This window comes from Blastocystis sp. subtype 4, assembly GCF_000743755.1.
Source record: "Blastocystis sp. subtype 4 strain WR1 chromosome Unknown seqid_0082, whole genome shotgun sequence".
Classification (NCBI taxonomy): Eukaryota; class Bigyra; order Opalinata; family Blastocystidae; genus Blastocystis; species Blastocystis sp. subtype 4.
Genome location: NW_014569465.1, coordinates 62,237 through 86,168, shown reverse-complemented (window position 1 = coordinate 86,168; position 23,932 = coordinate 62,237). Strand labels below are relative to the sequence as shown.

At 39.5% G+C, this 23,932-nt stretch overlaps 15 protein-coding genes across 15 annotated transcripts; 9 read left to right on the top strand and 6 right to left on the bottom strand.

Moving 5' to 3' along the window:
* Nucleotides 1-12: 12 nt before the first annotated feature.
* JH06_4044 (tRNA (guanine -n1)-methyltransferase-like protein) lies at nt 13-771 on the bottom strand (the record flags this gene model as incomplete). The annotated part of the gene is given in 2 exon segments (XM_014672621.1): nt 13-91; nt 110-771. The coding sequence occupies 2 exon segments, from the start codon at nt 769-771 to the stop codon at nt 13-15; spliced, it is 741 nt and encodes a 246-aa protein (XP_014528107.1).
* A 157-nt stretch (nt 772-928) lies between these two features.
* Nucleotides 929-1,425, top strand: JH06_4045 (54S ribosomal protein mitochondrial-like protein; the record flags this gene model as incomplete). Its single annotated transcript, XM_014672622.1, has 4 exons — nt 929-1,142; nt 1,173-1,234; nt 1,264-1,334; nt 1,365-1,425. 4 exons carry the CDS (start codon nt 929-931, stop codon nt 1,423-1,425), a joined length of 408 nt encoding a protein of 135 aa, XP_014528108.1.
* Nucleotides 1,426-1,762: 337 nt separating this feature from the next.
* Nucleotides 1,763-3,510, top strand: JH06_4046 (hypothetical protein; the record flags this gene model as incomplete). The annotated part of the gene is made up of 3 exons (XM_014672623.1): nt 1,763-1,955; nt 1,986-3,411; nt 3,489-3,510. 3 exons carry the CDS (start codon nt 1,763-1,765, stop codon nt 3,508-3,510), a joined length of 1,641 nt encoding a protein of 546 aa, XP_014528109.1.
* Nucleotides 3,511-4,430: 920 nt separating this feature from the next.
* Nucleotides 4,431-5,610, top strand: JH06_4047 (hypothetical protein; the record flags this gene model as incomplete). The annotated part of the gene is made up of 10 exons (XM_014672624.1): nt 4,431-4,499; nt 4,530-4,622; nt 4,653-4,763; nt 4,795-4,838; nt 4,871-4,952; nt 4,984-5,090; nt 5,122-5,205; nt 5,236-5,343; nt 5,373-5,463; nt 5,494-5,610. The coding sequence occupies 10 exons, from the start codon at nt 4,431-4,433 to the stop codon at nt 5,608-5,610; spliced, it is 906 nt and encodes a 301-aa protein (XP_014528110.1).
* Nucleotides 5,611-5,674: 64 nt separating this feature from the next.
* JH06_4048 (hypothetical protein) lies at nt 5,675-6,604 on the top strand (the record flags this gene model as incomplete). The annotated part of the gene is made up of 5 exons (XM_014672625.1): nt 5,675-5,718; nt 5,750-5,795; nt 5,823-5,888; nt 5,919-6,170; nt 6,200-6,604. The coding sequence occupies 5 exons, from the start codon at nt 5,675-5,677 to the stop codon at nt 6,602-6,604; spliced, it is 813 nt and encodes a 270-aa protein (XP_014528111.1).
* Nucleotides 6,605-6,985: 381 nt separating this feature from the next.
* JH06_4049 (hypothetical protein) lies at nt 6,986-8,143 on the top strand (the record flags this gene model as incomplete). Its single annotated transcript, XM_014672626.1, has 3 exons — nt 6,986-7,247; nt 7,277-7,345; nt 7,374-8,143. The coding sequence occupies 3 exons, from the start codon at nt 6,986-6,988 to the stop codon at nt 8,141-8,143; spliced, it is 1,101 nt and encodes a 366-aa protein (XP_014528112.1).
* A 2,704-nt stretch (nt 8,144-10,847) lies between these two features.
* On the top strand, nt 10,848-11,981 carry JH06_5047 (glycosyl transferase; the record flags this gene model as incomplete). The annotated part of the gene is made up of 6 exons (XM_014672635.1): nt 10,848-10,985; nt 11,014-11,156; nt 11,192-11,363; nt 11,394-11,543; nt 11,574-11,859; nt 11,890-11,981. 6 exons carry the CDS (start codon nt 10,848-10,850, stop codon nt 11,979-11,981), a joined length of 981 nt encoding a protein of 326 aa, XP_014528121.1.
* A 184-nt stretch (nt 11,982-12,165) lies between these two features.
* Nucleotides 12,166-12,750, bottom strand: JH06_5048 (phosphoserine phosphatase; the record flags this gene model as incomplete). Its single annotated transcript, XM_014672636.1, has 3 exons — nt 12,166-12,342; nt 12,372-12,564; nt 12,596-12,750. 3 exons carry the CDS (start codon nt 12,748-12,750, stop codon nt 12,166-12,168), a joined length of 525 nt encoding a protein of 174 aa, XP_014528122.1.
* Nucleotides 12,751-12,853: 103 nt separating this feature from the next.
* JH06_5049 (hypothetical protein) lies at nt 12,854-13,550 on the top strand (the record flags this gene model as incomplete). Its single annotated transcript, XM_014672637.1, has 5 exons — nt 12,854-12,893; nt 12,925-13,106; nt 13,137-13,202; nt 13,231-13,381; nt 13,411-13,550. The coding sequence occupies 5 exons, from the start codon at nt 12,854-12,856 to the stop codon at nt 13,548-13,550; spliced, it is 579 nt and encodes a 192-aa protein (XP_014528123.1).
* A 208-nt stretch (nt 13,551-13,758) lies between these two features.
* On the bottom strand, nt 13,759-14,366 carry JH06_2528 (NADH dehydrogenase; the record flags this gene model as incomplete). The annotated part of the gene is given in 4 exon segments (XM_014672618.1): nt 13,759-13,996; nt 14,028-14,134; nt 14,166-14,312; nt 14,331-14,366. 4 exon segments carry the CDS (start codon nt 14,364-14,366, stop codon nt 13,759-13,761), a joined length of 528 nt encoding a protein of 175 aa, XP_014528104.1.
* A 190-nt stretch (nt 14,367-14,556) lies between these two features.
* Nucleotides 14,557-17,302, bottom strand: JH06_2527 (hypothetical protein; the record flags this gene model as incomplete). The annotated part of the gene is made up of 3 exons (XM_014672617.1): nt 14,557-14,850; nt 14,882-15,126; nt 15,157-17,302. The coding sequence occupies 3 exons, from the start codon at nt 17,300-17,302 to the stop codon at nt 14,557-14,559; spliced, it is 2,685 nt and encodes an 894-aa protein (XP_014528103.1).
* Nucleotides 17,303-17,484: 182 nt separating this feature from the next.
* On the top strand, nt 17,485-18,857 carry JH06_2526 (hypothetical protein; the record flags this gene model as incomplete). Its single annotated transcript, XM_014672616.1, has 6 exons — nt 17,485-17,639; nt 17,670-17,993; nt 18,023-18,166; nt 18,197-18,332; nt 18,363-18,521; nt 18,552-18,857. The coding sequence occupies 6 exons, from the start codon at nt 17,485-17,487 to the stop codon at nt 18,855-18,857; spliced, it is 1,224 nt and encodes a 407-aa protein (XP_014528102.1).
* Nucleotides 18,858-19,807: 950 nt separating this feature from the next.
* On the bottom strand, nt 19,808-20,338 carry JH06_2525 (hypothetical protein; the record flags this gene model as incomplete). Its single annotated transcript, XM_014672615.1, has 5 exons — nt 19,808-19,976; nt 20,008-20,115; nt 20,145-20,226; nt 20,269-20,288; nt 20,319-20,338. 5 exons carry the CDS (start codon nt 20,336-20,338, stop codon nt 19,808-19,810), a joined length of 399 nt encoding a protein of 132 aa, XP_014528101.1.
* Nucleotides 20,339-20,451: 113 nt separating this feature from the next.
* JH06_2524 (hypothetical protein) lies at nt 20,452-21,506 on the top strand (the record flags this gene model as incomplete). Its single annotated transcript, XM_014672614.1, has 8 exons — nt 20,452-20,587; nt 20,617-20,689; nt 20,719-20,801; nt 20,832-20,931; nt 21,017-21,162; nt 21,194-21,254; nt 21,286-21,371; nt 21,403-21,506. 8 exons carry the CDS (start codon nt 20,452-20,454, stop codon nt 21,504-21,506), a joined length of 789 nt encoding a protein of 262 aa, XP_014528100.1.
* Nucleotides 21,507-21,569: 63 nt separating this feature from the next.
* Nucleotides 21,570-23,731, bottom strand: JH06_2523 (glycerol-3-phosphate mitochondrial; the record flags this gene model as incomplete). Its single annotated transcript, XM_014672613.1, has 6 exons — nt 21,570-21,923; nt 21,955-22,383; nt 22,414-22,741; nt 22,772-23,210; nt 23,243-23,307; nt 23,337-23,731. 6 exons carry the CDS (start codon nt 23,729-23,731, stop codon nt 21,570-21,572), a joined length of 2,010 nt encoding a protein of 669 aa, XP_014528099.1.
* Between the last annotated feature and the right edge of the window lie 201 nt (nt 23,732-23,932).

Genomic DNA, 23,932 nt, shown 5'->3' with positions numbered 1-23,932 from the left:
AACCACTACTTATTAGTTCTTTGATTCACTCGTACCGTTATTAACAGTCAATACACGGGATCCAGAAAACTTAATCTGATCCAGAGGAAGCCTAAACTTGAATCTATACCCAAACATCAACTTTGCTGTTCGAATTCCTAATCGTTTTGCCTTATCAAATGTGAGATTCTTATATCGATTCCTATCCACAATTCCTCCAATGATATACAAATAGGAAGAATCCAATTCTGTTAACACTTCCTCCGCATCTGCTGATAAGTATATAATGTGATCCTTTGGGTAGGAATACGAAGAGTCATCATTATTCTTTGTCATGAAATCCGACTCAAAAGGATCAACATACCAATTTGAAAATCCTTGAATCTTCTCTAACTTCTCTTTGATAATTCCATTTACACTACTCAGACACAAACGAAGAGGTTTTGGTGCTCGACGAATCATACCATAAGAATACATGACTTGCTGACATAGGCTACTGATTTCATTATCTCGCATGAACTCTTTGAAGTCAAGATCAATAAGAATACGAGGACTTGTCTTCAAATCAACTAGCCATTGTTCCTTCTGACGACGATGTTCTTCCTTCAGACGAGCTCGTTCCTCCGGAGATGGATCGTTCTCTTCTTTTACTTCCTTTGCCTTCTGTTGCTTCTTTTTCAGTTTTCTCTGTAATTTCTTTTCTTTCCAGTGTTGTTGCAATGCTTCATACTTCTTCCGCTTCTTCAGTTGACTACGGGACAGTGGCTCCTCATCATGATTTGGATCCTCCATTGGGGTAACTGAAAACTTTTAATGCACCTGAGTCACTCTCCACAAAGAATACAGCGATATTGGGAGAAATGAACAGCTTCCAGGAATCGGTTCCATTTTGGACATTCCAGTATCTTGAGGAAATCCATTCGCTATTCTATCTCCACAAATACACAGTATGAACCGAGTTTTCCGGAGTGTTGTCATTGTGAATGCTTCTTTGCGCACAATATCAACTCCGCCAACCACTCAGCTCTTTTCTTCGCCAATCCTACGTAATTCCATTCGCTCTTTTGCTGGAGGAGATAAGAAGAAAGGAAAGAAGCAGGCTGCGCAGCCTGCAGAAGAAGTCAAGGCAAGTGATAGCTTGATTCCCATCAACATTTATGTTGGTATGTATTTGCGTGCAGAATAAGTTGTAGATGGAAAGGATCCAGAAGTGCTTCCTGACGATCAGTATCCCGACTGGTTGTGGCATATGCTTGTAAGGATCATATACAATTTACATGCTAGGATTCAAAGGTGAGTCCAGATGAATGGGAGATACGACAGTATAAGGGTGCTACGGATAAGGATATGATAGAGTAGTTGTTTAATATTCGATTTATGGATAGTATTATTCGAGTCAAAGCTGCCCGTCGAATTAAGAAGTACAACATGTCCAAAGCAAAGTGATTTAGAATGTGGTTTTGGTTGTTTGTGGAAAACATATGTTAAACAGGGAGTGGCTCTCAGAGATAAGACACGCATTTCTTGCATGGTAAGCAAGAACTCTATGAACTCAACAAAATAGCTTTATCAAAAAGTCCATACTGTTGTTGAGAACGCGTAATTCCCTATCATTATGTTTTATCTATTGGAACGATCAAATAAATATAATCCAGCATTTTCAATCAAATGAACGAATATATTACTGTGAAACAACAATAAAGGAGACAACGAATCACAATCACGGATTATTGTGGCTGTTATTTAGGAATACCGACACACAAAAGGTATCATCGTTTCTTTGATGGGACAGAACCAAAGCGCTGAAGAGTCGGAAGAGACTCTTCATTCTGTAGGCCAGAAACCTCGAGATGAAAACACATCCAAGAGGCACACTCATGAATTCTATGTATCAAACGGCGATTTGGAGACAGTGGGTGATCTAGATTCAATACTGCAAGCAATTAGTATCACTCCCAAAGCCTCGGAAGAGCAAGGTGGATGTGAATACTAATTATGATATCTAGATGAAACCCAGGAGACAAAGGAAGTGATAACAGTCGATGGTATCCAAGCTCAGCAGGAGGCAATTAAGCGTGTTGTGAACGCACGATCCCATAAATTCATTCGTCGACTCTCTGTAGCATATCCGGAGCAAGAGGGTGATCTTTTTTCTCGGATTCGTGTCTCTACGATGATTTGTGTAGCCGAGTATTGTGATATGACAACACAAACGTTATTATCTAAGGTAAATAAATATTTCAATTCATTAATTCGAACAAGTCGAACCAAAGCCGATATCAACTGTCAGAGTGGTTGGGTGGATGCAATTAACCGGAGTCCATTTTTAAAGGTTATTACACTTCGAAATGAGTGTACTCCAGAGGATACTCAGCGTTTTTGCCGCATTATCAAGAATGATGGTTTCCCCGAGTTAACTGACATTAACTTTGTCTATGTTGGTGATGACACAATCAAGAGCATTTTAACTGCCTTAAGTACTAAGATCAGCCGTTCACTTCGACTCAACATAATCAATTCAGAGTTTTCTGCAGGAATCATTATTTCGGTGTATGATCTCACACAACGTATTTGTTATGCCTTTGCTGAAGCATCGACTAGTCTCTGTCATGTGTTGGGACGATTGCGATTGGTCACAAGTGATCAGGAAGGATTGGAATCATTCTTCAAGGTTGTTGACCTCTCCAATTTTTCACGTCTTTCTCTCATTGATCTAGCTGGTTGTCCACTTCATCGTCGTGGTACGGAACTCTTCATCCGCTCTGTCTGGCCTGAGGGAGTTTCACCTGCAGATCTCCCTCCAGTAAAGATTCTTCGTTTAAGTGATACTCAAATGACGAACTCAGGAATGCTGTCAATGAGTTTGGTAATGCGACGTGAAGCCTTTCCAAATCTGGAGGAGTTGGATATATCCAGTAACAAAATCTCTCATTCAGGAATGACTCTATTGGCTGAAGCCTTAGGAGCTTATTCTTGCCCCAACCTGAAGAAACTGAATATAACCGATAACTTCATTTCTGTTGGGAATATGGTGAGCTTATTCGGTGTGCTTACGATGGGAGCTTGTCCATTGTTAGAGGAATTGGAGTTTGCTCACACAGGAATAGGTGCGAGTGATTTGGAAGGATTGATCGAATTTGTTTGTTCTCCTTTTGCTGAGAATCTGAAGCGATTAAACATCAGTAATAACCCTCAAATCACGGATGCTTTAGGGAAGTTCTTTGAAGCATTACGTGATGGAAATGCACACAATCTTCGTGTGTTGTTTGTTGAAGGGGTTTCCATTTCTCTTGGAGAAGTAAAGGAAATGATTGGTTGGTTATTGAGTGGAAAGGCTAGTCACTTGAAAGCCTTAATCTTGAAATCCAATTTGCTTGATGGAGAATGTTTCCGTCTGCTGTTGCAAACACTTGTGGATATTCGTTGTCCACGGTTAACTGTTGTTGATTTTAGTAGTAATCTTATTGGTGATTTCGTTGAGAATGATTGGTTACATCTCATCTCATTAGATGGGGAAGAGACAATAATTGAACAAATAGATTTTTCATTCAATCCATTCACTGACAATGACATGCGATTGCTACTTATGTTCTTAAGTCGATTCTCTCGATTAGAGAGAATCTCTCGTGTATCTTTCACTACAAACAACATTAGTTCAGAAACATTTAATTACTTCTTCAGAGCCTTCCCAGAAGGACCTTCCTCATTAAGTTATCTCTCGATTGATAGTTGTTCTATTGTTGGAGCTGGTTCTTCTTTCTACAGTTTCCTTTGTTCGGAGAGTTGTTGTAATCTCACCACTCTCTCACTTCGAGATTGTGGTTTGAGCAGTGATGATTTGTGGAAACTGATGGATGGTTTTGATAGGGGAATGTGTAACAAGTTGAGCATCTTGCGATTGGATGGTAATGGTGAGATTGATAATAGGTTTGTCCGACGTTTCTTACAAACGTATGGACGACCTAATACGTTATCTAATTTATCACGATTGGATCTTGGATATACACAGATTGATGCTGAAGGTGTAATGTTGTTTTATCACTTCTTTGAAGAGAATCCTAATAGTAAACTGTACTCGTTAGATCTCTCTAGCATATGCCTTCAATCTGATGAGAGATCTGAGTTGAAAGAGATGTTGAAGAATGTCTGGACTGGCCATTGTTCCTTCTAATTTACAGTGTCGTTTCATATGTGATATGTTATTGAGTTGTTTGTTGTCACAACATTTTTCTCATGAACGTGAATAAATCGAATTTGTGGTATGAAGAGAAGGTATAATACAGTGTACGGGATTCGAGACTAGAATGTCCCTTCTGACACAATTAGCAGTGTTCAGATTTCAGGAAACAATAGCTACTTCTGTGCATCCTCGTGGGATGGAGATGTATGGATTTGGTTTTGTTCTGCTGACAGTCTAGGTCCGGTGTTATTCGATTCAATACTCCCAAAACATGATTGCCTCTCAGATGGCTGCCCGAATTTCTCTAGGTTCACCAGCAATTTCGGCATGTTGGAATCAAGTTGGAGTTTGGCACGAAACCCATTTGTAGGAGTCTACACAGATCTATGCGGGAGATGCAAGTGGTAAAGTGATACTTTGGGATCTGGGAGCCAATGCCTCCCAAGGAAATCCAATTGCTCAAGTGTTCCCGAATGAAGAAGGTAATTTATAGCATAACCACAGTATTGTATCTGTTCAAGTGAATACAGCTGCGAATTGTCTTACCGTTGGAAGTTTAGATGGAAATGTCCGGCTGTATGATCTTCGAACCCCATCTAACTGCGTTTGATGTGAATATAGAGTATGATTGGTAGATGAACCTAAACTGCAATGGATCCTTAACAGCCATCTGTAATGGGTATTACTCGTTCTGTAGATAATTATCTGTAGTGTGAATATGACGAAATTCGCTATGACAAACGGAATCGACACATATGAATATGATTTGTCAAATCCATCGCAGCCGATGTCAGTAAGGTCTGTAGAATGGATTATAACTCAAGACATATCGAGAAACAGGAGATGATTTCATTACTTCGTTGGCATATTCTCCCACCAAGTTCGTTATTCAGGGAATGGTCAGTGGAATTGTACAAGTAAAATACTTGAAGTAAGATATGAATCCTGTACTTCGAGACTAGTCCTACTGATAACATAAAACATGATGGAAAGGATCTACGATTCCGCATTGGTCGTCGTGATCGTGTCCAGTACACATGTACAGCGTAAGAGAATCAGTTTCTCGCAATCCGTAGACTAACTGTTCACAATCCTTCAGAAGGAATCCTTACGGCCTGTGCTGATGGTTCACTAACTTTGTGGAATGCAATTAATCGAAACAAGTTTGGTACATTTGAAAAAGGGTGATATCTTTGACCGAATTTCATTGTAGAACATCTTCAAATCCAAATGGGATTTCTGCATGTGCTTATTCTTATGATGGTTCCATGCTTGTCTATGCAAAGGGATATAATTGGGATTTTGTATCTTTCGAATGAAGAGTTCATGGATAGGGAGCACCGAATACGATTAATCCAATCTACAAGATGGATATGACAACCCGCTTATATATCCGGGCTCATTCCAATATTACGGAAGAAGCTCAGCAATCAACTTCATATAAACCATAGAATAGAAGTGTTTGTTTGTTGAATACCGCGGGAATTCGATATTATAGTAGACTATCGCAGAGAAATGCAAACAGAATCTCTCGAAATTGAAGAGCCGAATCAACTTAGGTAGAGGGTGTAGAAACGATCTTATAGGTAGACAGGGTTTATTGCAATCGAATAAGGCAAAAAAGATTTCGGTTGGTGTTGTGAAGGGATTCTGAGTTGATTAGATTAACTCATGTCTCCTTTGGTTGTGTTCCTACAAAGAATATAACCAGTTTGTCACCGCGAACCAGGTATATGATAATGACTTGAGTCATCAATAGTACAGGGAGCTACAAGGATTGATTGCGGAAGCCAAGCTGAATGCCGAACCTTCTTCTCTGGAAGTGAGAACTGGATTATTAGAACTCTTCAGAAATGCCTTTCCCAACCAACCAGAGCCTGCTTTGATTAGCCAGGAGTGGAAGACCCTAGGATTCCAAAGCGAGAACCCAATGACGGATCTACGCAGTAGTGGTAAATTGTCCCTAGAGAACTTGCTGTATTTCAGTGATCATTACCCTGTACTTTTCTCTGTATCTTTGAGATTGTGTTTTTAATGTAGCAACTTGTCCATGAAGCGACAGAGTATCCATTCATTGCCTCAGCTATCAATATTACAACTCTTCTCTTAATTCACTTGAATATCTCGACTCAGTACACATTCTGTCCATGTTGTGGTACAGAGTTTAAACAGCGCAAGAAGGTTCCTATTCGAGAAATGGCAGTTTTTGCATCTTTTTTGGAAGATAACGAATGGCAAACGGTGTTTAATGAAATGTTCTCTATTGGCGTGATGCTGATGGATCATAACTATAGGCGTTTTGTGCGTACAGATCCATCCTTTACGATTCTGGAATTCCGAAGAGTGTTTGTCGAAACGAAGGTGCAAATTCTTGCAATTTTGCGAAAGCGTCCAGAAAATGTGTTTGCAATGACTGATCTAGCAAAGGAATATTTGACGAAATAGTTGTGTTTGTTGAGAATAAGAATTGCGGCAATTGGGATAGCCCAAATTTGTTTCTGCTGAATCAATTCTAGTTGTAACTTCCAAGAGAGCTTTCGGCTGATGATTATTCGGACAATCTTTGCGTTTGTCCTGGTTCTCTGTTTCTTTGTAGTATTCAACCAAACAGAGCAAATACTGTTTGCAAGAAGTCAGCAATTTGGTGTTCTGTTTGTTGGAAGTGCTAAAGGTGAAACTGACAATATCAAGTCAAATAGTCGTTTATCAAGTGGTAATATTTTTAATTTGTGAGTTTAATGGTCAGAGAAAGAAATAATAAAACAATATTTCAATCCTGCTGATGGGAATTCAACATCACGGAAACATCCCTTTGAACATAACCAAATGGAAGAACAAAAACCAACGGAATCATTTCATTTCTCGAACGAGACATGGTCGTGGAAGGAGTTGGTTCGCAACGGTTCAGTCGAAATTGACTATGACAGAATCACAAAAGCATGTCTCCGAAGACTTACTGGTAACGATCCTGATTCGAGTCCGTATTATGTTGTATACCACGCAGATTCTACTGTTGGATTTGCAAACCAATTTCGTGCATTTGCAGGTGTTTTTTTGGTGGCTTTGGTAACTGGTCGTCGATTACGAAGTAGGATCGAGAAAGATGATAACATTTAGTTGACTGGGATGATTATTATCGTATGATGAATAGTCCCTTTCAGGAACTACGATTCAACAAATCAGAAGGTACTTCTCATTTTCTATTATCATATAGTATCCATGCTCCATTTTAAGTACTATCAGAAGTTCAGTCGCGGTTATTGTAATGATACTCGTTATACCTCCTTTGATGTGGATCGGATCTTCGGGATGCGTCACATTTCATTTCGTATCCTTTCTGATCTTTCCTGTCTTGTTATTCCCAATCTGTCGTATCAACAAATCCTTCGAAATATTGGATTTATGATTCCGTTAACACTAACTCCGTCAGCAGATAACATTCTTCGTGGTCAAATCGCTCGGATTCTTCTAACTCCCAATTCGGAATTACATTATTATATTGCGAAGAATTTGGTCAAACTGGATCGTAAGCATGTGATTGGTGTCCAAGTACGTACAGGAGGAGATTTGTCGGTAGTCCGAGAATCGGGACGTTTTTTGTATCAGCAAACAATATTCAAAATTGGACAGATTGTAAAGAATGTGATTGTAAAACAAGGCTGGAATTCTTCGGAATGTGTGGTATTTCTAACGGCGGATTCTGGTCTGGCATTTGGCAGAATTCGGCATGATTTGATGGATTCAGTCAAAGTTGTGAGTGCTGAGGGATTTCGAGCAGGTCATTCGTCAGCATATTTGTCTTACAAGCATCACGATGAATTCTTGAAACGAGCTATTTTGGATTTGGTGTTACTTTCTCAGTCTGATTATATTCTATATACATATGGTAGTTCTTATGGGACATTAGCAGGGAGATTATCCTTGCATTCACATTACTTGATTCTTCGAAATAATGTTACTTCTTTGTGTATATGTTTGTTATAACTACAATTATGAAAAATGTGTTCAAGAAACAGTTAAAGCTTATCATATATATTTCATTTGAACTGAGAGTAAATGAGATGACCGTCTCTTGCAATACGAAACAATCATTCCAAAGATACATCCAACGAAGAATACAATGAGCACAATAACAAGAATTACAATGAAACCAGGCCCATCAGACTTACCAATACACTGCGATCCTGGTTGTATTTTCCATTGATGTGACTCACAAATGAGTGTTAACTTTGATTGAGGATCGAATCCTTCGCCACAATCAGCTTGACAAGACCCCACCCGATTCGTACAGAACTCACCTACTTTGCACTCACCATCAACACCTTCAACTACCTTAATGTAGACTACAGTTTCAACAGCAGAAGCCTTATTTCGAGCAATCAGAGTGTAACCAATACGATCCTGAAGTTTAGTAGGAGTTCCAGAAAGAGTTCCATTTCCACTATCAATATTGATACCTTCAGGAAGAGTAGCACCAAGATCAGCATCCTTTACAAGGAATTCACACTCAGCACATTTAACATATGCAACAACTTCATTCATAGCCTTATTCTGCATCAATTCAAGATCATTAGAAGCATAACTGAAATCAGAGGGAGCCAAAGGAACACATTCAGAACCCGATCTCACTTCCCATCTATTGTTGGTGCAAGTCAATTGCAATTTGAAACGAGGATCATACAATCCACTACAATCCATACGGCAAGTAGTTTCTCCACTACCAGTATTAACACAAGCACCACCAATCTGACAAACTTGAGACACTATCTATCAACGAATCTGTACAATAATACATCCAACAGATAAGACGCAAAGAGCAGCAATCAAGACTCAGAAAATCAATAGTTGCATACTGAACTCCTTATTACATTCCCACGGAAGTTTGATTACTCTTATCCAATCAAAACACTTTTCATTAGAATTCATACTTATGAGTTAAGTAGTTAATTGAGGGATATGGGGTACTTATAACAGTCTAGTATGGTAAGTTACAGAAATCTAGGTAACCTGCTCCGCTTATTAGACGGAGCATGTCTGTAGGAATTAATCCAAAATAATACAAGTAACATAACAGCTTTAACAAACATCTACTGCAACATATAATTTAGACACGAGAAGTCGTCTTTCCAGCTCCCTTTGTTTTCAGCGTTCTGCCTCTCGCTCTTCCCTTTCCTCTCACACGGCAATAGAAGCAAGTTCCGAATAAAGCAACCAAAAGTACAACAAAAACAACAATCAAAATAATCAATGTGTAGTTAGCTTTCTCAGTCGTTACCTTAATGTAAACTGTAGTATCGACAGCAGAAGCCTTATTTCGAGCAATCAGAGTGTAACCAATACGATCCTGAAGTTTAGTAGGAGTTCCAGAAAGAGTTCCATTTCCACTATCAATATTGATACCTTCAGGAAGAGTAGCACCAAGATCAGCATCCTTTACAAGGAATTCACACTCAGCACATTTAACGTATGCAACAACTTCATTCATAGCCTTATTCTGCATCAATTCAAGATCATTAGAAGCATAACTGAAATCAGAGGGAGCCAAAGGAACACATTCAGAACCCGATTTCACTTCCCATCTATTGTTGGTGCAAACCAATCGCAATTTGAAACGAGAATCATACAGGTCACCACAATTCATACGGCAAGTAGTTTCTCCACTACCAGTTTGAGCACAAGCACCACCAATCTGACAAACTTGAGACACTATCTATCAACGAATCTGTACAATAATACATCCAACAGATAAGACGCAAAGAGCAGCAATCAAGAATCTTGTGAGAGACTCTTCTAAGATAATAATGAGTGAAAACCAAAATCAGTCAAGAATGGCTGACAAAAATTGATGCATCGAAAAATAAATGACAAGTTTAATTGGCTAATCAATGAAACTAGAATATTATTGGGCACATCATTATAAATGGCATGCTATGGGTATATATTTCTGGCATCTATTAGTGAGATTAAAGGGAGATCCATCATAATAGTCGTCAAGAACCACGATTCTCGTCTAATACTTACTTTCCTACATGGATGTTACACTCTCTACTTTAATCTTCTCGTTGTCAGTAATGCATTTGATTTTTTCCCTTTGAGAATGTAATGCATGGTTTTAAATGATAATTTGAACTCTACGAAAGAGGGTATTACTCGAAACTGAACAAATATGTATTTCATAATTCCTTCGATAAAATAAACCTAATGGAACAGATAAAAGTTACTAGACTCCATCTCCATCTACTTATAATCATGTAAACAAGTGCAGGAATTTATATGGAATATTCGATCCCATTTCATAATAAAGAAATGTCTCGACATCATCTTGCGGGACTTTTGCTTTTTTTCTTTATTTACTTTACTGCATTTCACTGTTAAAATGATTCTTTCGAATAAACTGTAGTTATCGATCATACAATAGAAAAGACTCTAAGTTCCTGTTCCTCAGGAATTGTGTTAGGTGGCATTCTAGCAGGTAGATTACTGGAATTAGACCAATCATGTGGTAGTGCCTAATTCTTCCGTCTTCCTAGAGAAACATTGTTTACTCTTTTTCTCTAGTCCTCCCGATGCCTCAATGAAACCATCAAAGCAAAACCTTCCGAATGCTATTTTCCTTCAAAAAGATGAAATGAGAGCATGGACAACACCATATATTGGACCTATATCGCCACGAGAAACCGGAAACTTGATGATCATCAAGGAGTTAACTGCCCGAATGAATCGATGGTCTCAAATCCCTGAAAATGAGTCATTATCACGGATAACTCCTTTACGTGATCACTATCGAATCGTGTTAGCCATCACTGCTGACATTCCGGAGTGGGAAGTAGTTGTTTGGTAATAGTATTATGTAGACTGCAATCCCTGTAGAAGTCATCAACACCATGTTATCACTTTCTCTCTTCCAACGTTCTTTTGATGTTCAGTGTGTTCTTTTTTCCATTTCAAAACCATTACTCTCGTTTGCTCAATATCTAGGGATTCCTTTCTATCGCGGGTACCAGTACTTCTTATTCGTCGCTATCATTATAGACATAATAAATTCTTCATGCCTGAAGTGAAAGGAATCATGACAGATTTATACAGGGATTTCAATGCAGATTACTACTGTCTACTTAATAGTGACATCCTTCTAGGGCCTGAACTATTATCTATTCTTGATTATGTCGATAATCAGATTCAGAATGGAGTGTTCTCATCTATTGTGATGTCGTATTGATAACTTGATCTATAGGTTTCAATTGCGGGTGTGGTACGTGATATTGAGACAGGTGATTTTCTATCACTCGCTTTTTCATCAGAGGGATTGACAATGGATGCATATTGGAATCAAACTTCGATATGGAATCGAACCAAAAGATCCTATCGTAGTTATTGTAGTGCCGTAGATGAAATGAGAATAACTGAATGATAGGATTACTTCATATTTTCTGCATCAACTCCAGTATCTGTATTTGGTTCATATGTACTCGGAAGGAATCTAATTGACAATTATCTACTTGGACGAATGCATAAATGTAATGGAACCCTTATCGATGCGACCTTCGTGATTCCTGCTTTTCATCAAGGTAAAATAACAAGTATAGATAAATTAAAACGAGGAATAGCTCTGGAAGGAGATATGAATTACAATGCAGAGAAAATGAAAAAGGATGGAGAGAAGAAAGAGTGTTTGTATCGAAGTGCTAGTTATCTGCTTTGTTTGGATTTGGAGAGATTATGATGAATAGATAATAATACTGTATTAGAAACACGAAGATGGAATCCGGTCCCGATCATGGCAGTAGAAGAGTTTAAAAAGTATTGCCAAAGAAAAATGTGACATTGTTTCGATTTGAATTAACTCTTCAAACGAAGACACGGACAAATCAGCTGCTTCTTGGATCTGTTTCCTGTTTTTAATGCCCGAAAACCCAATAAACGCGGTTACCACTTGATTTGTCTCTAAATCCGTTGCTCCATCACCTATCATCACACTTCGATTCCAACCATGTTCTTGAAGGATTCTAATGAATAATTTGAGAATAGCAGTACGATTTTATCACGAAAACCTTTCCATGACTCTTACAAGTCGGAAGAGAATGCTCATATCCTTCACAAGACCCATCTTCACGAAAGCAAAAGTGATTACAAATTACATGGTCAGGTTGGATCCGGAGAGAAGTGGAAATAGGCTCAATGAGCTTCATTAAATCATCCATCTAACCCCTACTTCAAAAAAGCCTCCACTAACTAGATAGTATTCGACTCCTCTCTTTCGTAGTAACGATAAATACTCTTCTACTCCAGAATTGATACTAACAGTATGTTCTTTCAGAAAGCGCGCAATCGTTAGTTTGGAAGGTGATAAAATACGTATTCGTTGCTCAAAAGCGTCTTCAATAGAAAGATCGCCATTCATAGCTCTATCTCTTATTTGTATTATCGTATTGATACTTCTCCGTAATAGCACTAACTTCGTCATATTTGTTTAGATATCGTGCCAATTCATCAATTCCCTCTTGATTGGTGATTGTACTGTCCACATCGAAAAAGATACACTGAGCGTGTTTCAACGCCTGGATAGCTGCTTCAGGACGACGTCCACGCATTCTCTTGAAAAGGCTTCTAGTACAGCAACAAGATCAACCAAATATATCTACAGTAACAATTTGAAAAGAGGATTGGAAACCAAAAATAAGTCTGATTTTTGTCATGAGAAAGAACAATCAAAAACTCAAAGTGATGGAAGGAAGTGAAATTGTGATGGTTTGAATGAGATTTAGTTCGAGAGCGTGTACCAGAGAAGGAACAAACGAAAGAGAATGATACGATTCTGGTTAAGACCTGTATTGATCCGGTTGCCATTAAAACATACGAGGATTTGAAAGTATTGATTCAGGAAAAGTATCCAAACGCCTCCTTTACTTTCAAGCAGGAATTGTACCCTGTTCCTTTTTGGAGAGATGTTTGCTTGTTTTGTGGGTTTGACAAGTAGGTATTGGGCCGTGTGTTGAATGCAGTGTTTGCTGCATTCTGCCTCATCCTGATTGCCATTCTGATTGTATGTATTCTTCTTTCGTGTTACGTAGATTCCGAAGACTCCATATGCATATCTCATTTCAGACGATTTCTTGGCTATGTTCAAGGCGAAGAAATGGATTCTTTGTGGTATTGTAGTTGTCGTCAACTACATCGCTGAGTCAATTCAGAAGACGGGTGCATTTGAGGTATTCTATAATGGTAAGATAGGGACGAAATTGTTGAAATAGATGAACTTGTGAGCAGCAAATTGGCTGACGGAGACTACCCTGATGAGCAGACAATCTTTAACTTTATTGACAAGAAGTTGCAGTTGTATGTTTGTTCAAACAGTCTGATTAAAGGTTCTCTTCTCCATACATATCAATAAATACTTGTTTTGGGTTCACCTTCTTGGCAGGAAGCTCACGACAGAATTTGCCTCGCAACTCTCCCTTCAATGTCTTTTGACCGTTGATTCCCTCGCAGCTTTCCTGTCCGTTCATCGGTTTTGATCCAGAACGGTTCAAAGGAGGTAGTTTTCCTTCCTTACGGATATAATTCAAAAGCTCCACTGTTGTCTTGGGTGTCAAACACTCCTACACATCACTCGCTTCCTTGTTCTCTACGAAGTAGTCATCGTTGATCTGGACCATAGGAGCGTTGGCACAGGCTCCGAGACATTCCACTTGAAGAAGAGTGAACATACCGTCCTTGGTGGTTTCACCATCCTTAATACCCAGTTCCTTTTGAATCGTCTGCATGATCTCTTCAGAACCACAGAGCATACAAGGAGTTGTTCCACAGAGCTGGATGAAGAACTTGCCAACCTTCTCACTATAGATGTCACTCACTGCAATTCCAATACGTTCTGTACATAGTGTAGAAACTCACAACCTCATACACCTTCACAGGAGGCATTTCGCAAATCTCAGCCACTTTGTTCATGGCAGCCAGAGGAATGTAGTTTCCACACTATTTCTAATTAAATAAAAACTGAATCTACTTGGCGTTGAGCCAGATCGAGCAAAGGCATAACAGCTGACTGTTTGTAGTTCTTAGGGTATCTCTTTAGAATTTCATGCACTTTCTTGTAATTCTCTGCAGTGAAATCAAAAGGAGTATTGACATTATTGTCAGGGGAATCATAGTGCTACAAAATATAAGAAACTATCTTCAAATCGTAGTACCTGTTGAGTACGACCATAATGAAGGAAACGAGCACTGGTCTACAAACATTAACTCAATCTTCCTTTCTTACAGCCGTTGCACATCTAGAGACCGATCCAACACTAGAGGAGAGTTTGGAAACGAACCGTAACATGATAATGTGTGTAAACAGGAAAGTGATTCGATTGTACTTGATAATCAAGACTCAACAAACAGTCCAAGTACACTCAACTCAAGCCTTCTAAATGATTCAATTTATCATTTAATGTCTCTGTAGTTCGTGCTATCCACCGCATCGTATCGTAGTGAACAGACACAATCCGATTGACACTTCCAAATACATTCCCTTCCTTATCATCTCCGGATAATTTCTTTGCCCGTTCTTCAACCTCCTCGACTCCCTGAGTTAAATTGTCAACATCTGCATGCAAAGCCAATAGTCTGTCAAAGATGTCAACCCTCTTTCCTGCATCTGTAGTATGTCTAAGTCCTATTTCCCCATCTAACTCCTTCTCTAATGACTATAGGATCAGAATCTCCTCATACTCTTACATCAAGTTGACTCATCATTTCATCCTGATGCCTCTGAATATTCATGAATTCTTCCTTATACACATTCTGCTTCGACTGCATATCTGCAATCGTCTTCTCTAATGAACTCAGTGTATCAAAGTACGTAAGAAGAACACGATCAGTCTGTTTGATCTTACGAACCAGATCCACAAAGATACCAGCTTGTTTATCAAGACGGGTATTCCACGATTCAAGAGTCTCTTTCAGACTACGTTTCTTCTGATCTAAGAATCATAAGAAAGAAACAGAATGACCTTCAGTGAGTGCGGGTGTGGATGGTTGGAAACTAGAAGTTGTTGTTGTAGAAGGAGCTGTTGAATCTTTCTTCTCCTCAGTCTTATTACCAAAGCTGAAAGTAGATGTTGTAGGAGCAGGAGTTGCATCCTTCTTCTCCTCTGTTGGTTTGGTACCAAAACTGAAATTACCAGGAGTAGAAGTAGCATCCTTCTTGTCTGTGGTTGTTGAGCCAAAGCTGAAGGTAGAAGTTGCAGTAGAAGTAGCATCCTTCTTCTCCTCTGTTGGTTTGATACCAAAACTGAAATTAGTAGGAGCAGTTGCATCCTTCTTGTCTGTAGCTGCCGAGCCGAAACTGAATGCAGAAGTAGCAGTAGGAGCAGGAGTAGCATCCTTCTTCTTCTCATCAGGTTTAACACCGAAACTAAAGGCTGGAGAAGAAGTAGAGACATCCTTCTTATCAGTAGATACTGAACCAAAATTGAATCCAGGAGAAACAGTTTTCTTCTCATCTGACTTAGCATTGAGACTACTTCCAGGAACTGAGGGTGTTCCCTTGGTTGTATCAGCTGGTTGAGTACCAAAGGTAAACCCAGTGGCTGTATCCTTCTTCTCATCAGATTTAACACCGAAACTGAATGCAGGAGTGGCATCTTTCTTATCATCAGGCTTAGTACCAAAATTGAATCCAGTGGCTGGTTTAGCTTCCGTAGGCTTCGTCTTAGGGTCGGTAAGATTGAAAGTCAGTACTCCTGGCTTCTCTTCCTTCTTGTCATCTGTTGTCTTGGTGGCTGTACTTGGAGTATCAGCACCATTCAACTTGGCTCCAAAGGTCGTAGTAGCAGCAGCAGGCTTAGAACCGAAGCTGAAAGAAGGTGTGGTGGCTGGAGTGGAAGTTGGAGTAGTTGTTCCAGTAGCAGTCGTGGTTCCAGTGGTAGAGTTGCTTCCGAAAGAGAATCCAGAAGCCGGCGTGGTCGTTCCTGAAGGCTTGGCATTAAAGTTAAGGCCAGTGGAAGCAGGTGTTGCTTGTGAAGTCGTGTTGGGAGTACTGGAAGTGTTACCAAAACTGAATGACGTGGTAGCTGTAGTATTGGAGTTGAAGCCAGAGTTAGTAGTGTTGCTTGCATTATTGGTATTATTACTGCCAAAACCAGCATTTGTATTACCACCAAATCCAGAATTGTTGGTATTATTGGTATTATTATTGCCAAAGGCAGAATTGTTAGTATTATTGTTGCCAAAACCAGTATTGGCATTATTGGCATTATTATTGCCAAAACCAGTATTGGTGTTACTATTACCAAAACCAGTATTCGCATTGTTGCCAAAACCAGTATTCGCATTAGTGTTACCAAAGCCAGAGTTGGTATTATTACCAAAGCCAGTATTTGTATTGCCACCAAAGCCAGTGTTATTACCACCAAAGCCAGTAGTACCACTATTATTACCAAAGCTTGAATTATTGTTGGCAAAGCCAGAATTGTTGGTATTACCGAAACTATTATTGGCATTAGTGTTACCAAAACCACTAGTACCACCAAAGCTGGAGTTGGTATTATTACCAAAACCAGTATTCGTATTATTGCCAAAACCAGTATTCGTATTACCACCAAACCCACTATTGGCATTAGAGTTACCAAAGCTATTATTGGCATTATTATTACCAAAACCACTAGTACCACCACCAAAACCAGTATTCGTATTGTTGCCAAAACCAGTATTCGCATTACCACCAAACCCACTATTCGTATTACCACCAAAACCAGAAGTATTAGTATTATTATTGCCAAAGCTAGTATTGGTATTACTATTACCAAAACCAGTATTGTTTCCAAAACTACTCATTCCACTATTCTGATTTCCAAAACCTCCTCCATTCATATTTCCAAAGCTATTCGTATTATTATTTCCGAACATCCCTCCACCTGTATTAGAATTGCCAAACCCTCCACTACCAGTATTGCCAAAACCACCGCTATTTCCGAACCCACCTCCACTGTTATTGCCCATACCTCCAAAGGCATTCGACTGACCATTTCCACTAAAACCGAAGTTATTACTCTGATTGGTATTGAAACTACCCATTCCACCAAATCCACCTCCTTGACCATTTCCTGAACCCATGAAACCTCCTGTGTTTGTATTCTGTCCGAATCCTCCTTGCATTTGATCTCTACTAAATAATATCAAAAACTCCTTCTATAATAGCGAGACTATAGGGATGAACTTTCTTCAAAACGAAAGGTCTTTTGGAATACCCAAATATCCCCTACTAGCGGAATTCCAATCTTCTTTTCGCATTGGCTATTTCCTTTGCTGAAAAAGATTGGAACGATTGGTGATTCTGTATGAGAGGAATTACCGTTGTCAATCGTTCGCAGTATATAAATGCCTTTGAATCCACGGTGACATTGTGTTTTCTCTTTGTTGTGGGAATCTTTTGTATGATCTTTGGTTTGGTCAATATATTCAATGGTGATGAGCGACTAAGCATGATTGTGCAGTAGGAGTACCGTTTTCTGGTTCCAAATAGGTACAATGAGTTTGCAATCCTCTGGAATGAGACTCTGCGCTTTGATTTTGAAAAAGCAGCCCTCGTTCCGCAGATCAACGGAAACACAACTAATCTTACCAAAAATACGACAGCAAGTGGACTATATTATCCGTATCGAGATTCTTGTTCTCGAAAGAATGATCCTATTTGTGTTCAAGTACCTGCCTTTTATTGGAGTACTGTATTTCCTCTTCGTATTCTGTCGAATGTGACAATTAATATCACTGATTTTAGTGAAACAATTCCAGTAAAACGAGTCTGGGAATTGGAGAAGTCAGCTATTCACTGTGAAGGAGGGAGTCAGTACAGTTATTTTGGATTTTGTTACATAGAACAACCTGCCATAATCTATGCAGGAAAGCAGGGGGGCGATGGGATATGACGCGGTATGTCTGTGTAGTAGAGGGCTTCCTATCGCGAATATGTCTCCGATTTGTGGATCTCGGTAATCAGAAATGGTCTATTGATTCCCCTCCGTAAGGATGATATAAAGTATTGACCTTCAGCAGACTTCCACTCTACGGAACAAATCCAGGTCGAGGGTGTGAAGCAACAGTTCCATCACCCTATGTGAATTATGATGTGGGCTCGTGGAAGCCATTCTTATACTCTACTATGAACTCTTCTTCAGTTCTAATTGAAGTGGGCACAGAGAGTTAAAATAACTTCTAGCTACGACATTATGGAGATGCCTATGTGCGAGCGAGTTCAATTACGAAAGGTTGTAGTTCATCCACTGAAGTGAATCAATCCTGTTTTGGGAAATCAAAAGAGGATTCACTAGGTGTGACCATCTTATCTTTGGTCACGGGAATTTGTCTGTCTGTAATAGTAAAATCATACTGATCTACTAATTTAAAGACGTTCATTGTATATTTACGAAAGAGGATGAAGAACGCCTCTGGCTTCCTCATGAGGGGGAATGACTGTGCATCTGTTGACCTGCCTCTCGAGGAGAAATCTGTATCGCTTGTAGAACAAATAGGGTTAGAAACACCAATAACTCCAATGAAGGGCTCTAATACTGAAGAGGAGTTAGGAACAGCAATTCAGCTTCTGAATGAAGTAGAGACGGAGAACATGCATATTGCTCAGTTCCATGAGAAAAGAGATTCTGAGTCTCCCTATTTGGATAATGACTATGAAGGATACGAAGATGGTATTTAGCTGGAATTGTTTGTTTATCACTATTATTGAACATTGTTCATAAATGGGTTCTCATAAGAGCAAGTATCATTTCTGCTACTTGCTTCAATCTCTGAATGAACAGTTTCCTCATTCTACCTACATTGGATATACAGTGAATCCAAAGCGGAGAATACGACAACACAATCGAGAGGTAAGGATCTTGATATTTAATATTCATATCCAGATCGCAAATGGAGCATATAAAACGCACAAAGCGAGACCATGGGAAATGATTGTTGTGGTCACAGGATTTCCAACTCACAAAGAGGCTTTATCCTTTGAATGGGCTTGTTTGAATGCTATTGAACTGTCATGTTAAGGGCAACATCCCACTCAAAGTTCCATCTGCCGATCGTTTATCTCTCCAACGTTGGGACGAAGGAGGACGAGTCTCTCAAAGATTGAAATTGCAATTCAAATGATGCTACATTCTCCTTGGTGGGAAATGGAACTGAGCATGATGATCACGAATTATAACGTATACTCTATAGTTCAAACCAAATTATCCTCTTTGGCTTCCCAAATAACACTCTTGAATCAACCTCTTCAGTACTTGTATGACCACAAGATGGCTGACGAAACCCTTGTTGATGACGAAAGTGAAATCCAAGATAACACCGTCATTAATACGAACTTTTCCAATGAAGATGACAATTATCTTCCCAATCCTTACTGTCCGTCATTTACTGTCATGTTAAATGTTTTTCAAACAAAAAATCAAAGAACGAATTGAAAAGATGAGATCAACAAAAGTATCATAGGACAGGTCGACCCTTCCATTTTCATCACGATCAAGTGACATGTATTTGATTTGTGACAATTGGAGCTCTGTGACTAACTTGATGAATTCATCCATGGATATGGAACCAGAACGGTCTGTGTCAGAAGAGAAAAACACTGTTTGGAATGTAGTTGGGGACAAAAAAACGCTACAAATGATTAAGTGAAACGAGAAGACACCCTATCATAGCAAGAGCTTGCTGAAGTTCCTGAAAGTCAATAGATCCACTCTTATCAAGATCAAAGAAATCGAAGGCGTCTTTCCAACGCCACACCTCATCTAACAATGATTTGAATTCATCAAACTCTAGCTGGCCACTTATCATAATTCTGAATCCATCAAATCTACTTGCGATTCCGATCGTGCTTGGCTAAGAGAATATTCACTGTAGGTAAAGAAAAGTGGAGTCCTCCGTAATTTAGGGCAGTTTGCAACTCTAGACAGTCCAGTTTCCCACTACCCTTAACAAAACACCCAATCGATACTTGCGATTGAAATCCACTAAAGTGTACAGATAATATGCGTTTCTTTCGGCAGGAGTTGTACTCTTGCTGGCTGGTAATTCGGCTATAATTCAAAAAATAAGCTTAGAAAGCACTTAGACCTAACTTAGTATTGCAATATGGGCACTATTCGTTACACATCAACAAAAGAAACACTGTTTCGAGTACTGTCCCATCAGAGGAGACTATCTTCCCTTTGCATGATGGACAGAGAGCTTTCCAAGGGACGCTCATTCTGTAGAGAAAATATCTCCGATTTCTGTCAGTTATTTAGAATCAGTTAACTACAATGGGAGCCCTATCTCTTGTGATTCTCTACGCATCGAATGTTCCACCTCATGGAATCTTTGGTACTACGGATGCATACATCCGAATAGAATGTAATGGAATCATTAGAACTACAAAACCTTGTAAATTGGATGCCTGTATTACTTGTTTTCTGTTAACATCGTAGATAATAATGCAGTGTGGAATGATACTATTGACATACCCATACGAGATGATGAGTACTCATTTGAGATCCGTATGTAGGAATCCTGTTTTCAATCGAATCTAGTATGAATCGAAGTATTATTAAAGACAATAAGTTTGGAATGGGTACGGTTCCTATTTTGCAGTATAGAGATGGTCGTTGGCACGGTAAGAAAGTGTTTGTGGAATTATCTATAGACCTTGATATTAAGATTGATGAAATGGTATTGAAAGTACGGCTGCGTTTTGTTTCTACCAAAGTCGATCCTCCTCGATTTGAATTCAAAGTTATTAGTCCGTAGTTATGTTTGTTACCTTATCTTTTTGACGTGGTGAGATCCGTTCTGTACTGGATTTTGGATTTCCGTTATTTATTATTGTAGTATGCCCGAAGTAATTATTACCTTTGTTGATGCAAGTGGATTAAAAGAAACCGAGTTACTTGGTAGACAGGATCCGTTTGTGGTTGTACGCACGGATTGTGATACCAAGCAGACTAGCGTTCATACTAATGGAGGAAAGAATCCCAGTTGTCACTTTATTATTTGGATGATATATAGGATGGGGTGAAGAGAAGACGGTGAAATACAAAGGGGATGCCTCTACTCTCATGTTTTCCATGTACGAATGGTTGGATCTTCTCATTTTCTAGTATGAATAAGAATCTCCTTAAGGATTCACTGATCGGAAACGCTTCGTACCCAATTTCACAGTTGAAGGCCACAGGTGGTTATGCAGGTATAAGTTATGATGGAATTACTATTTTTAGACTTATATTTGCCAGTGGTTACAAATGGCAAGCAAATGGGTTCGCTGCATACGGTTATTCGTTTGCCTAATGGTATTCATTGTACGATGTGTCATGATCTGTAGCAAAACCGACACCTCCAGGAGGTTATCCTCCTCAACCTGGATATCCTCAGCCTGGTCCTCAGCCTAGTTATCCTCCTCAGCCCGGATATCCTCCTCAGCCTGGATATCCTCAACCTGGTCCTCAGCCTGGATATCCTCCTCAGCCCAGTTATCCTCCTCAGCCTGGATATCCTCCACAACCTGGATATCCTCCACAGCCTGGTTATCCTCCTCAACCTGGTTATCCTCCTCAGCCTGGATATCCTCCACAACCTGGTTATCCTCCTCAACCTGGTTATCCTCCCCATGGTTATCATTGAATGTGACTAATGACTGTTTGACAGAACAAACACGATAGTTGAGTGCTTGAAGAACACTTTCGGGGTCATATTTCTTAATAGAACATTTATTCAATTGATTCACTGTATCCTCAACTTCCTATAATAGTATCTATTCCCTTGTTACTTACTTCAATACATCGGATAGCGTCCCATCCCAACTCTGTTTTCATTAGCTCGACTATTGTAGGGAGACACTCCATAGCAACCTTCACATCCATCACTCCAATACGTAGACGACGCAGAACCATATCAGATAATCGAACAGCGTATTCATTACGAATACAAAACGGAATCTCAGCCTGAAGATATGGAAGAATGGGGTGTAGTGATTGATCATTCTCTTTCTTAGCAATTTCAGCCACCTGGTAAGCTCGATATCCATAGAAATGAGACAAGTGTTCTGCCACTTCTGGAGACAAATGATACACACTCATTAATGTATCTTGAACCTCTGATTGCTGAGCAACATATCGTCGAATCCGAGACTCTGGCCGATCCTTATTTATCTTCTCATTCGCTCCATATAGCTTGAAATCCTTTGTTATACAATCCTTCATCTATTTGTAAACCCATTCATCGATATCAACATGAAGGGTAGACCGTCTTCCGATAACATCACACACATCTTCTGCCATATTCCGAACCGTCGTCCATTTCCCTCCTGCAATTGTGATCAGTCCATCTCCTTGAGCCCATACTTCATGAGTACGACTAATACTTGCTGTCTGTTCCTTTGATGTGTGATTTGATCGTACAAGAGGACGGATGCCACACCATACAGCTAGAATATCGTCTTTTTGAATTGGAGTCACCATATACTTAGCTGTCTCTTGGAGAATCATCTCTATATCTCCTTCAGTTGCTTCAGGATACTCATCCAAAGCACAGGGAGTATCTGTTGTCCCAACAACAGTACTAGTCATAACATTTAGGATTCAAACTCACTAATTCTGCCATGGTAACATGAACATCACTCGATTATCACTTGTAGTCGTAACAATTCCTGCCATTTTTGGACAGTAAGTGCCTCGTAATAGCAAATGAACTCCTTTGGAAGGTACAATCACATTCTGATAATTCTTGACAGCTTCCTCTCCTCCTTCAATTCGTTCATGCATCTTGAGAATGGAGTCTACATAAGGTCCAGTTGCATTCACTGTTATCTTTGCATGAATATCGAATTCATTCTTTGTCAGACGATCACATACATGTACACCATGAACGAGTTCATGAGGATCGTTTTTCATATGTACTTTACAAGGAGAATGAAGAAGGTCAGTTACCTCGAGGTAATTGGCAGCAACAGCTCCTTGATCAATAGCTGTTCGCATAATGACTGCAGAGAGACGAGCATCATTGGACTGTCCATCATAGTATCTATGTTCTAATAGACCAATACTCTCTACACTAATCCACCTCGGATCCAATCAAAATCAAGTTTAGGGAACAGATACTGCATTTCTTTCCAACGAATCGAATGACTATGGAGAAGATGGGATGTCATCAATACCTTCGAGGAAGTCCCCCTCGAAAAGCAATCAAATCGTACAGTGCTAGACCGATTCGGATGTACTGTTGTTGAAACCAAGACTTTGCTGGAATCACAGTTGCAATTGGACGCGTCATGTAAGGAGCGTTCGCTAACATGAATCTCCTCTCATGAAGTGCTTCAGTTACAAGTTTGAAATCTGTCCAATCCAAGTGCTTCACAGCATTCTCAAGATACCTTACTCCTCCATGAAGAAGATTGGTGGAACGGCTTGATGTACCAGATGAAAAGTCATTCCTTTCAACTACAGCGACTTTGTATCCTCGAAGTGCAGCATCAAGGGCAATCATTGATCCAGTACAACCACCACCAATGACTGCAACATCAAAGTTCTCTCGTTGGAGAATATCCAGCATTTACAGAATCAAGGCAACGACATCTTCTGTTAAAAAGGATATCTCATCACGAGATGGAGCCTTTGTGTATTCATAAGTCAATCCGTTTATCTAGTTTATGAAATGGTAATAAAGATACAATCAATGATTCTGACTTCGTCATCAAAGCCCGTGCCAAAGGATAAAAAGAGGTGCATCGCCGTAATGATAACATTTTAAAGT